Source organism: Condylura cristata, unplaced genomic scaffold (genome assembly GCF_000260355.1).
Source record: "Condylura cristata isolate star-nosed mole 26May11 unplaced genomic scaffold, ConCri1.0 scaffold00005, whole genome shotgun sequence".
In the NCBI taxonomy this organism is placed as follows: Eukaryota; Metazoa; Chordata; class Mammalia; order Eulipotyphla; family Talpidae; genus Condylura; species Condylura cristata.
In genome coordinates this window covers 59,015,993-59,028,434 of record NW_004567106.1, presented here as the reverse complement: position 1 = coordinate 59,028,434, position 12,442 = coordinate 59,015,993, and the positions used below count along the sequence as shown (strand labels likewise).

The 12,442-nt window shown below is 46.8% G+C and overlaps 1 protein-coding gene across 1 annotated transcript; it reads right to left on the bottom strand.

Annotated features, from left to right (window-relative positions):
- Nucleotides 1-2,116: 2,116 nt before the first annotated feature.
- FAM71F1 (family with sequence similarity 71, member F1) lies at nucleotides 2,117-12,442 on the bottom strand. The gene is made up of 7 exons (XM_012720797.1): nucleotides 12,194-12,442; nucleotides 10,970-11,154; nucleotides 9,663-9,915; nucleotides 8,086-8,207; nucleotides 5,303-5,340; nucleotides 3,168-3,341; nucleotides 2,117-2,503 (listed from the first exon to the last, which is right to left on the bottom strand). Exons 1-7 carry the CDS (start codon nucleotides 12,440-12,442, stop codon nucleotides 2,490-2,492), a joined length of 1,035 nt encoding a protein of 344 aa, XP_012576251.1. The 3' UTR covers nucleotides 2,117-2,489.

Here is a 12,442-nt window from a genome sequence, read left to right as displayed (position 1 = left end):
GCCAGGAGAGGAGACAAGAGAAGGTTGGTCTCTCGGGGGGGTGTTGCAGTCTTAGAATGGGCAATCAGGGAAGGCTCTTGAAGAGGATGACATGAGTAAGTCTTTGAAGGTGGTGAAGAACATTCCAGGAAAATGGGACAGTTTGGGCAAAGGTCCTGAGCTGAAGCATGTTTGCAGTGTTTGGGGAGTGGCAGGAAGCTAGTGTGGCTGGAGTTCAGTACCTAAGTGAACAGAGGAGGGGGACATAGTACGACCAACAGCCAACATAAGAGACACTCCAGGTGGCTTGTGATTATGACTGTGAGGTGAGACTGGTCAGCATATCTTGCGGTTTTCTCTGCATAAGCTTAGTGACATGGTGCAGGCCAAGTGAATGGAATGAAATAGAAGAGATGCAGAGGCATTACAGGGGCATGTTAGGGATTAAGAATGATTACAGAATCCAGCCTGGGGGAGAGAAGCAAGACTGGAGGAGAGTGATGGACACTGAAAACCCAGATGGAGCAAGAGAGGTAGAATTGGTGGCATTATGGATTAGTGAACAAACAGGAAAGGACAAGTGGGAGAGCTAAAGACTGGGCATAATGGGTAGGCACAGTTATTTATTAAGAATTACTCCTTTAAGTATAATGGTCCAGGTGAGAATATAATAATAATAATGAACAACCATATACCAGGGGCATTTTGTGGGGGTGGAGTGGGGAATGGGATCAAAAATGGGGGGGGAGGGAAGTGCACAGGATTATGGTGGTGGCACACGGGTGACTTGGTGATGGGAAACCTGCGGGGATTACAATTGAGATGGAAAAAAAATGTATAAAATGATGTAAAAATACTGTTATAAAATAAAAAAAAAGAATTACTCCTTTATTGTAAGATTTTTATTTTATTTATTTTTGTGCAGAAGAACTGGTGTTTAGGCCAGAGATGTGGGGTGGAGGGTGAGAGGATTCACAGAGACAGTGGGGAGAGCAGAACAGGCAGACTGACTGAAGTACACTACTGAGGGGAACAGTGGGAGAGACAGGAGAGATCTGCTGCACCATGTGGGTCACCTTCCTGGCCAGGGATCAAGCTCAGGACACTTTATAGCAGGAGGACAGTAGTGATAGTAGCCCACCTGGGAGGCCTAATAGGCACAATTAGTAATGACAAACTCTAGAGTAAACCAGGGGTCATTGGCTGAAGGTGGAGGATGGGACATTGGTCAGCGGTAACTCAAGGACTGGCACGAGGGTGTGGGAAGGACAGTTTATGTGGGCAGCAAAAGCACAAAGAATTAGAACATATACTTGGTGATCCAGGAGCTTACTTTTTAGTTCTCCAAACATTTCAGTCTGAAAAACTAAGTCAGTGAAGAAAAGGACCACTTAGGATATCTTCAGTCAGAGCAAGACACCCAGAAAACTCCAGCTGGGAGGTAGAGTCACTTCTCTGAAACACCTAGTCTGGTTTTTATTCTAGTCTGTCATTTCCTGTGCATTTTAAAGAGGCCAGTCCACACCCTGACAGACACCCCTTAGTGACTGATTTTATCTAAACTTTGAACATGAAACCTCTGGCTTACTGATGCTGTGAGTCTCTCTTTTCTCTTCAGAATTGCTAGCTTAATAAACACTAACAATATTTAAGGGGCTTTCTCTTATGCAAAAAAAAAAAATGCAGCTTGGGTTTGTAGGGCTGAGACATTTGCCAACATGGGAAGTTTGACTACACAAGAGAAATCACCTCACACAACCTGCCTCACAAACCTCCCTGTGGGCCATCTGTGCTAGTCTGGCAAGTCCAAGGTAGGAGCTGGGCTCAAGAAGAAGGTATGAGCCTGAATCAGAAAAGAAGGATGAAATAGAAATACCGGCCAAAAGGGGGAATTTAAGGAGGGACTTTTGCCTGGAATTAATTTCTGGCCCCTCATACTTGTGAGAGTGGTTGAAGCAGAGAAAACAACACATCCCTTTTTTTTGGTATATGGCCTTACTTTCAAGTTTTAAATTAGATAAACAGAAGCTTGGTGAGACATCTCTCAGCAGTGGATTTCTTCTCTTCAGTGTGTCTCCCAAGTTTCTTCTCTTTCTTTCTGTTACCACCTCTCTGTATCTCTCCTCTTCTCTGACTTCCTCCACCTTCCTCTTCACCTCCACTTTGCTCTCTTCCACCTCTTCTCTGGTGCTGCTTTCCCTTCCTCTTCTCTTGGCACTGGCTCCTCTGTGAGCGAGTGGGTCTTCCTGTGCCCATCCTGGAGATGGAATGGAGGTGAGGTGTGGTGACGTGTGGTGGGCAGGACGCAAAGTGACGTGCTGGAATAATGTTTTTCACCTGGGAGCCATATACTCCCAGGTGGTTCTCCAAGAACAGTGTGAGTTGCTTCTAGTTTTTTCTTGGTTGCAGCTTTCTCTCCCCTCCATCCAGATAGACACCCTCAGAAAGCTGAACGCTGTGGAGTGGTCTTGGTGAGGGCTGCACAGGTCTCCCCAGTGTGGAAAGGTGGCTCAAATAGAATTTCCTGTCAGTGTAGGAGAGAAAAATCTTCAGTAGTTTAGACATCATTTACAAAGCTCTTTGGCAGGTACATAAGTATGTTAATCTCAAAGATTGTCAGCTACTAATAATAGGTATCTTATAAGCGCAAATGGTTTATTAACATTCTCCTTCAGAGACCAGCTCTCTCTCAGCAGAGGCATGCAGGACACTTAACACAGGTGCGTTCAATGAGTAAATGGGTGGCTGGATGATGGGGCTGAGCCCCAGTAAGTTTGTCCCCTTTCCCACTGCTCTGAGCCTCGCTCCTTTTCAGTCTCTGAATAAGAAAGTTGGGGCTCCCCAAGGGCTCCGGAAAGGAAAAGAGAGAGCCGGGTCCTCATCTTCTCAAGGGAAGAGCACTGGACACCCTCCAAAAGAGAGAAGGATCACTACAAGTGTCATTCTAGATCCAGTCCCTACAGAGCTACTCATGGGCACTACAGGGGAAGCTCCGGGGTGCTACACTTAGGGTTTCACTCAGTTCATTGGAGTCCCCGAAGTGGGGCCGGAGGGGGAGCGGGGTGTAGGAAGGGGATGAGGTTAAAGGGGATGTGGCTGCCCCACCTCCCACCCCCACCTGGACCTAAACCCAGGCCTGAGGTCAAATTTCAAGCCTGTCCCACGAAGGCGTAATCCCATCCCTGTACCTATGAGTGGGGCCAGCTGCGGCCGGGTGGAGGCTGCCAGAGTGCTGAGGAGGGACAGAGGCTGTGGCCCTGAGGGGTTCTCTCTTTCCCACTCTCCATACGTGAGTGAATCCCTCCAACTGAGGTCACGGGTGCAAGGGATCCCGTCTTCACAGGGAGTAGCTTTCTCTTGACCTAAAAGGAAATGCATTTGTTTGTACTTTCATTCACAGAGCATGCTCACAGATGATGGCCAGCATTTATGGGGTGCTTATTACGTGCCAGGCACTGTTCCAAACAATTACATGCCTTAATGCTCTTATAATCCTCACCACAACCCAGACAGGTCAGTGCTGCCACCATCCCCATTTTATGAATGAGAAATCAGAGGCCCAGTGAGGTTAAGTAACTTCCCCATCGTCACATAATGAGCAGATAGAGCCAGAATTCAAAGCCAGGTGGCCTGGCAACAGAGCTTGGGTTGTTAATACAACATTATGTGAATAAGACAGTGCCAGTAAGAAGAGGGAACCACTGTGGCTTGGAGAGGTTAGTTGAGTGAATTTACCTAGGAGATTCAGCTAGCTGAACTGGCAATGGCTTTGAACCCAGATGGCTTTGAACCCAGATGGCCTTAAACCAGAGCCTGTTCTTGGTCCACTTCTGTTACTCAAAATGTGGTTTTCAGCCCAGCAGCTTTGGCATCACCTGGGAGCATGTTTGAGGCACAGTTTCAGGCCCAACCAGACCCGGTGAATCAGAGCCGGTATTTTAATAAGGTTCCCAGGGGGCTACCTGCAGATTAAAGTCCTGGGAACACTGAACAGGCCCCAGCACCTGCTGACAGGGAGTCAAAGCCTCACCCACACAGAGAAGCTTTGGACCACTAACTTTTCCAAATGTATGCTCCTTTTCCACCCAAAAGCTCCCAGAGGCTGCAGCCGGACTATCCTTCCAAACGGCAAGGATATGCTTCCTGGCCCAAAGAGGAAAGAGGACTTGCTTCAATTCTAAGAAAATAGAAGCATCCAGAAGACACCCCAGGTTGATGAGGTGAAATCAGTGTAAGGACATCAGGGGAATGTGGTTCCCTTGACTCCTGATAACCCTTGACTGAACTTCTAGCAGTTTATTCAACTCCAGAGTGACAACAATAATTGAAAACTTTACTATTTTGTTGCCACTGTCTCCACCCTATTGTCTCCCAGTTGTGAGACCAAGTGTCAGTTCAACTATGTTTTACTTAGAGTTGAGACAGAAGCTAATCATTTCTTATATCTACGTTATCTAGACTCTTTACCCACTTACCCCACCTGCAGACATTTGAGTCTGTAATGGTGTAGGTGAAATTGGCAGACCTCCCTGAGAGCATGCAGCTAAATGTCTAACGTAACATGGTATTCTGGCTGCCTCCTGAGCCAATCTGGAGGAGCAATTGTCAGTGGTATGATGCCCAGATATTTCTTAAGCTCCTGGGGTGTTCCCAGTACTGTGTTTGCTGCTTTGGATAACTCAGAAGCATGAAAAAAATTTAGTGTTGGCTGAAGAAACAAGACTTAAACTTACAACACAATTAGAGAATAATGTGGCAGAGGTGGTGACCAAGAAAAGATTTGTCTGGGCAGGAAGGTGTTGTGAAGTGTACCTGGAGGGATAGACAGGATTTAAAGTCGAACATGGGGCCTCCTGGATGACATACGGGGTTAAGTCTCAGCACTATCAAGCTATCAGAAGCCACTGCAGCATGAATTCAAGCCAGGCCAGGAGGTGACCCACATGGCACAGAAGAACTGTCTCGCCCCCGGCTTCTTTCAGCAGTGTACTTCATCAATTTGCCTGTTCTGCTCCCCACTCTGTCTCTGGTGAAGCCTCTCAACCCCTGCACCTCTGGCCTGTACCTCAGTTCTGTATGCAAAAACAAATAAATCTTAAAAAAAAAAAAAGAGGCATTTCAATGAATGAAATTAGTAGGATTTGGTACCAAATTGACTATGATGCCAAATAGTCTCGAGAAACTTTAATTAAGCTATGGAAGGATCGTGGCCACTCTGGCAGCCCTGGGATGCCCATCAGGGGCTGGAGTGGCTCTCATCTCCTCTGCTGGTTAGCAGGACAGACAACTGCCTGACACGCCCAGGCCCTGTGTCCTCTTTTACCTGGGCTGTCCTTTTTGATCTCTGTCTTTTTGCTGCTCCTGGAACTCCAGCCATTTCAGGATCAAGGGAATGAAGGTCAAAAAGGAAAAGAATAGAGCATGAAACTCATTACATATCTTGTTTCCAGTTAGTTTTTTTTATGATGCAAAAACTTTAGAGGCAGATATAAATGTAGAAATGTATATGAGGTGGGTGTGAAGCAGATGAAAATACCAGGAGAAAAATAGGGAAGGGGGGAGACAGGGTCAGGAGCTGAACCCAGGCTGCTGATTTTGCTGGGGGGAGGGGGGACGAGTGCCACTCCATCTGTTCAGTCCTGTGTCTCAGCCATTTATTTTATTTGCTGGTAAGGTGCGTATTGCTGCCAATGTGCACAAACTGATATAATTGCAACCAGGTTGGCACCTGCCTGAATGAGGAGCAAAATCATCACTCAGGGCTCCATTCTGGAGAATTCGAGAGAAGAAAACGAAATAGTGGCACAAAGCAATTATTAAGATAACAGTGAAGCAAGAATCGATGCCCCCCTCTTCCTCACAGCCCTCTGATCCACTTAGAATGTACCAACCCAGATGAGGTTGCTATAGCTGCCCGGCTGTCTGCTCCACACCTTGCCTCCCTCCCTTCCAATCTCCACTGTCACAGCGACAGCCAGCTGCCCCGACCTTTTCAAAATGTAAATTGGATCACATCACTTCCCTGTTTAAAATGCTGCTAAGACTCCCTTTGCACTCCGAGTCTAAATTCCTTCGCCTGGCTGCCCAGGCCCCACCTGCTTCCCAGTAAATCCTTCCACCACTAACCCCCTCCTCCCCACCGGCCTTCCTCCTTCCCTTTCTCTAAACCCACCACGCTTCCTCCTCAGGTTGAAGCCTCAGTCTTAAACCTGTTTGTCCCCTGGACCTGCACAGCTATTTTTTACCCTTTATCCTTCATCCAACTACTGTCCATTTCTCCTGCAGGTGTGAGTCTTCTCTGACTGTCTGGAAATATCAAAAGCTGTCTGTGTCAGAGATTACCAACGGTCCCCTAATGCCCACTGTTCCTTTCTCCTCCAGAGGCAGAACATCTAATTTTGTGTTGGGAACACAGCTAGGTGGCATGAAGAGTGCATTTGCTAGCCTCCCTTGTAACTGAGTGTGGCCGCGTGACCAAACTATACCCAATAAAAACAAGCAGAAGCCGTCCTTCAAAAAATAATAAAAAGAAGTGTGATTTACCACTTTGAGATGGACAAGTTGCCTTAAAAGATGTTGATTTTGGGGGCCTGCCTGGTGGTGAAAGGGTTAAAGCACAGACTATGAAGCTATCCACTATGCACTGCAGCACCAGTTCAATCCCTGGCCACAGAGGTGACCTTCATGGGGCAGCCTGAGACCTCTCCTGTCTCACCTGCTGCTCCCCTCAGCAGTGTGTTTCAGGGCATCTGTCTGTTCTGTTCCCACTCTGTCTCTGGTGAATCTTCTCACACATCCCTAGCCTGTACCCCAGTATGCATAAATAAATCTTTAAAAAAAAAAGATTTTGATCTTGGGCCTCCCTGGTGGCCTTGCAGTTAATCACTTCTTAATCACACTATACTGCTATGAACTGAGTTTGACCCCTAACAGGGAATGAACCCATATATGGCACAACAGACCTCTCTGTCTTGCCTGCTACTCCCCACAGCAGTGTATTCCAATGGTTCAGCCTGTTCTGCTCCCCACTCTGTCTCTGGTGAATCTTCTCACCCCCTGTACCTCTGGCCTACACTCCGGTTCTTCTACACAAAATAAATAAATAAAAAGATTTTTCTATCAGAGTCCAGCACTCTCCTGCTCAGCTGTGTGACATCTGGTCCAGAAGTGTCTTAATTGCAGATCTCTGTATACTGTAGAGAGATGACCCCATATAAATTTTTTAACAGTGGGCAATTAACAAGTTTTTCCCCCAGCATTATTACTCGCAAACATTCAATCTTGGGCTAATAATACAAAGTGTTTCTTGAGAGACAACTTCCAGCTGCCTCTAAATCTGTTGAGCAATGTGCTAAGGATTCCATGTGGAGGGTCCCTGGGTTCTGACAATGTCTGAGTGAGGCTGACACCAGCCTAATTTCCATTTTACAGATCTGAAAACTGAGCCCGGGAACGTTACACAGTGTGTCCAAGGGCTCAAGTCAGCACCTTCCCCGGTCTGGGTGAGTTTTAACCCCCAGTGAGATGACCTGTTTTGTTCAACACTGGCTTTTGGTCCACTTTCACTCAGAAGCCTTTCTTTTCACTTTCTCTTTCTAAACCACTGGTCTCTGTTGTAACAAACACGTTCTTCTCTCTGACATCTCATTTTTCTCTTCTGGTGACATTTATTCACTTATTTCTGTCCTCCCTTTTCTTTCAAACTGGGTCACAAGGATCCAGTCCCTTCTCTCTGCTCTCTGGGGATCCAGTCCCTTCTCTATGGTCTCAATGCTTCAGCTCCTGTCTCACCCACCAACCAGGCTCCACGTTCAGCCCTAAATCATCCACACAGATAGGGAGGAGTCCTGTGTCACTAACTTATTCTTATTATGGGAGAGTCACTTTGCAGGTTTTCAATGAAATGCCTCCTCCTATGCTTGCTGTGTAGAGAAAGGCAAAGAGAACTGGGGCGAGGCTGCCTTGAGTCAAGGAGAAAGACTGAGGGCCGCACTTCCAGGCCCCTTGCTGTGCTCACTGACTGAGGGCCAGGGCTTCTGGACTTCATGGCCTGACCATCTGGACTGCAGGAAAGGATGTTGGGCTGGCCTGATTTAAATCATGTACCTGAACTGGTCTTGCTGGTGCAAATCGGCAAAAATCTGAGAGAGAGCCTCACTCTCTCCTTTGGCCATCAGCTGCATAAGGCTCTCACTGGGCTGGGAGACTTGAGGTTTCTTCTGTACTAACTAGACGGAGAAAAATAAGCAAAACCAGGTGGTTAAGGCAGTAAGGTTTCTGCATTTTCCTAATATTATGGTCCAGATCTTACAGAGTAGGAACTCGAGCTAGCCCATTGGGCTGCCATGTCAGCTGCTCAGTGGCAACTCAGATAGCAAATCTGTTTAGAACCTGTGTATGATCACAAACAGCCTCTGGATAACACTGCCATGAAGTACACTTTAGACATCATTTAATAGAGAACCTACTCATTAACATACTATAATATTATTGAATAGCCTATTAATATGAACTTTAATGTGGCTTGTGCTGCTTGGTTTTATATTTAGATGTAGAGGGATCAAATATTTATTACTGAAATTTAATAAATGTTTTCAAAATTGAGAAAAATTTTATATTGAATTTTTTTATACCTGACTAAGATTACTTTTTTCCTGTTGCCTGTGATACCTCAAGGGTGCTCCCATTGTACATGCTGCTCATACTTATTCATTCATTCACTGAATATTTATTGAATGTCAAATATGTGCTAGGCAGGGAAGAAGACAGGTAAAAATCCTTGCCTTTATGAGTTTTATGTTGTAGCTCAAGTCAATCTTACTTTCACTGCACTCTAAAGCTTATGGGGAAAAAGACCCAAATGGCTTCACTGGTGAAGTCTATCAAATATTTAAAGAAGTAGTTAAACCACTTCACCATCTGAGAAAATAGAGCAGAGGATACTTCAGGAATCACCTCACAAGGCTTTTATTACTGATTCCATAGTCAGGAGATCACAAAGATTTCAAAGAAAACTACAGGCCCAAATCCTTCATGAACAAAGATGAAAATATTCCTAAACAAAATATTACCAACCATATCCAGTCATAGCATTTTATAGACCATGACAACAGAATTTCTTGCAAGAATATAAGTTTAACATCTAAAACTCAAAGCAATTCATTATACTGATAGAGTACAGGACAAGCCACAAGATCATCTCAGTAGATGCAGAAAAGCATTCAATAAAAATCCAGTAGTTATTGGTGATAAAAACTCATTAAGCTATGGCTAAAAAGGAACTTCCTCAATCTCATCTACAAAAATCCTTTAGGTTCATGAAACTTACTGATGGACTGAATATACGAAGTGTAAGAAGTCAGAGATATGAAATGTCTAAGAAAATGAATATAGAGTAACTGAAAACCCGTCCCTGGTTGCCTTGGGCAGGACGTGGAAACAGGAAATGACTTCAAATGAGCACAAAGGACTTTTTTAGGGTGATGGAAGTGTTCTAAAACTCTAAGACTCTGTGCATTCACTGAAAGGATTGCACTGAACAGCTAACACGGGTGAACTGCATGGTTGTAGACTACAGCAGAGGCCCAAGAGGGGGAATTCCCTTCCCAGGCTGCACAGACCAGTTCAGCTAAGCTTTGCAGCCAGTGCTGGCCCTGGCTGGAAGCCTTGGGGCACCCACTTACCTCAGAGTCTCCTGAGGGGCTGCAGCTGTTCTTTGGTACCAGACAGTGAGTGAAAAGAATCCTGGGGTCTTTGGTGGTGATGGACAGGCCCTGCTGCAGAATCTGAACCAGCCGGATCCAGAAGTGGAAAACAGTCTCCGGGTGGTCTGGGTGGAGCCTCAGGTAGTAGATCTTCTCCGTGACTGTCCTCAACCGCAGCACGCGCTGGGGGTGGTCGCAGACCTGGAACTCCACAAACTTCAGGGGGAGAATTCTAGGCATGAGGGAAGGCACACGTTACCACTCTTGCTTCTCAACTGATCCTATCTTCACTAAAATGAGGAGTGTCTCCTTCAGGATGGAGAACCTGCTTAGCACAGCGGTGCTCAAACGTTGCAGCAAACAGATTCCCCGGGGAACTTGCCCAAAGTGCAAACACCTGCAGACATCCCCCAACTCCAAACTCAGATTCAGTAGTTCTGACAGTCTGGGTGTGTTCCTGGAGTCTGCATTTTAACGGCCACCCACCCTGCCATGATTTTACAGATGTTTCCCAGACTCTGTTTACAGACAGCCACCAGGTAAGGTCACCAGGGCCAGAGAGGGCAGGTGCCAGAGTTGGTTAAGAGCTGGTCTCTGCTTCGGTTACTCTTCACAAAGGAGCTGAAGTCCAAGGAGCTGACTCTGGGAGTGAGGCTTGGCCACCCTTGCTTATCGGTGTGCCCAGAACATAATGGAGAAGTTCACCTCTGAGGCAACATAGATAAGTGAAGGGTTTTCCTGGACTTCTGGGAATATCCAGAGATCCTTGGAAATCCTACAGGTGAGCTGAAGAGGTTGGAGCATCAGAAAAGGACTGTTTCACCTCAGGCAAACATGATGTCACTGCACGGTACTGTACTGAGTGAGACTTTGATCCACTCATTAATAGGAAAACTGAAGGGTCACAAAACTTGGACTCAAAGATTACCCAAGTCTAGTCAGTTGCATACCAAAGACTAGAAACTGCACTTCTCAACAGTGTTTCATCTGCCCAGTCTCCTGGCTTTCTGCCCCTCAGTCAAAGGCAGAATGATTCCCTCAGAATTTAGGGGGAGGGCGCTGTGAGAAGGAAAGTGGACTTGTTCACTTCATGCCTCCCTGGTCCTTCCACTTGACCTCGATGTTTCCAGTGAGCATCTTGTGTTACTAGTGGCTAAAGCGATTACTGTGACCACCCACGATGCCTCTGCTCACTCCCCACCCTGAGTTCAGTCACAAACCCGTCTGTCTCTGCTTTGGGTCCTTCCTTCCCCCTCCTGTCCTCTGTGGCCCTCTGTGCTGTTTACCTCTTCAGAACGATGTTGGGGGCTATAGGTGGTCTATTCCATGTCTGGCTCTGCCCGTGGTGCCATTTGACTCTGGCCATGAGGAGCACGTTGGGAAGGGGCAGGCAGGGCACCGAGGAGGTGATCCCGAGGGCGATGGTGCTGGAGGCTTTGTAGATGTCTATCCAGTTCCTGCTCTTTTTGACCTGCAAAGCATCCCGGTGGGCACGGTCTGAGTGTTTGACAGAAACACAGTATGTTTTCATCAAGAGCTTTTTAACCTAATCTTTATTCCCACTTTGGGCTGGATAATTCTTGGCTTGGGGGGAGAGGCAGACCAGAGCATTGTAGGGTTATTTTGCAGCATCCTTACCCTCCCTCCAACTTGTGGCAACCCAAAATGCCTCCAGATATTGCCAAATGTCATCTGGTTTGGGAGAAGCAAAATGGTCACTTGGAAAGAAAGACAATTCTAACCTTTATTGATGAAACAACTAATAGCATCTATACTACCTAATGCAAAGGGTTGCCACAGCAACTTTAACCCAGAGATTCCTTGCAAGCACAGGTTACATTTCTGGCAATCCTCCCTGGACCATTTCCTGGCTTTTCTTTAAAACGCATGTCCTTTGGCTCTTGTTTGAGGGTCCTGTTGCCTCTGGCACCTTCCCTAAGCTGAAAGGTCCAAGTTTTGCTTACTCTGAGTTCCATCTGGCCCAAGGCAAGCCCAGGAGGGCAACAAAACACAGAGGCCCTCATCCTAAGGCTTTCCCCTCTGCTCCTCTGTTTGCATATAACTCTTGGGTCAACCCACCTCTTGGACAACAGAGGAAACTTCCAGGCCCCAGGGTCATATTGGTGCCCCTGACAAGAAAGCTGAAAACTGCACTGAGCCCCCCATCTCTCTTGATCCCCAGCTCCACTCAGTATTTCTTGACCTAACCCCCTGAAGGGCATCTCATTTCATTGGCTTGCTGTGCAGTCTTCTTTGCTCTGACAGCCTGAGGATGGAACAAACTGGAATCTAGTTTCCAAGTAGAACTGATGGCCACTCCTCCACTTGCAGCAGAGAACACCTGACCCAGGGTGGCAACTGCCTGGGGCTCGGCAGAGTCAGGGGAGCCAGAGGGCACCTTGCATTCCAGGCCTCAGGCCTCACCCTACTTGGGCCCCAGGGTCAAGTCTCCCGGTGAGGTCTGAGGAATAGGGCTGCAAGAAACAAGGCGTGTCACATTGAGCAAGTACCTGGACAAAGTTGCTTTCAAACACTACTGAGTCAGGAAACAGGTTGAATTCTGGAGAATGAACCATCTGGCAGAGCAGTCCTTCCTCCACACCCAGGCCCACTCCAGGGTTTGGCTCCCCATCCACAGGAAAGAGGCCCCTGAATTCTTCCCAGGCATTCAGGGAAGAGAAGATTGGAAAGGATTGTGTGACTTTTACTGTCTTCTTTAATTTCCACCAAGTCTTTCTATGTGGAACTGATGGCAACAT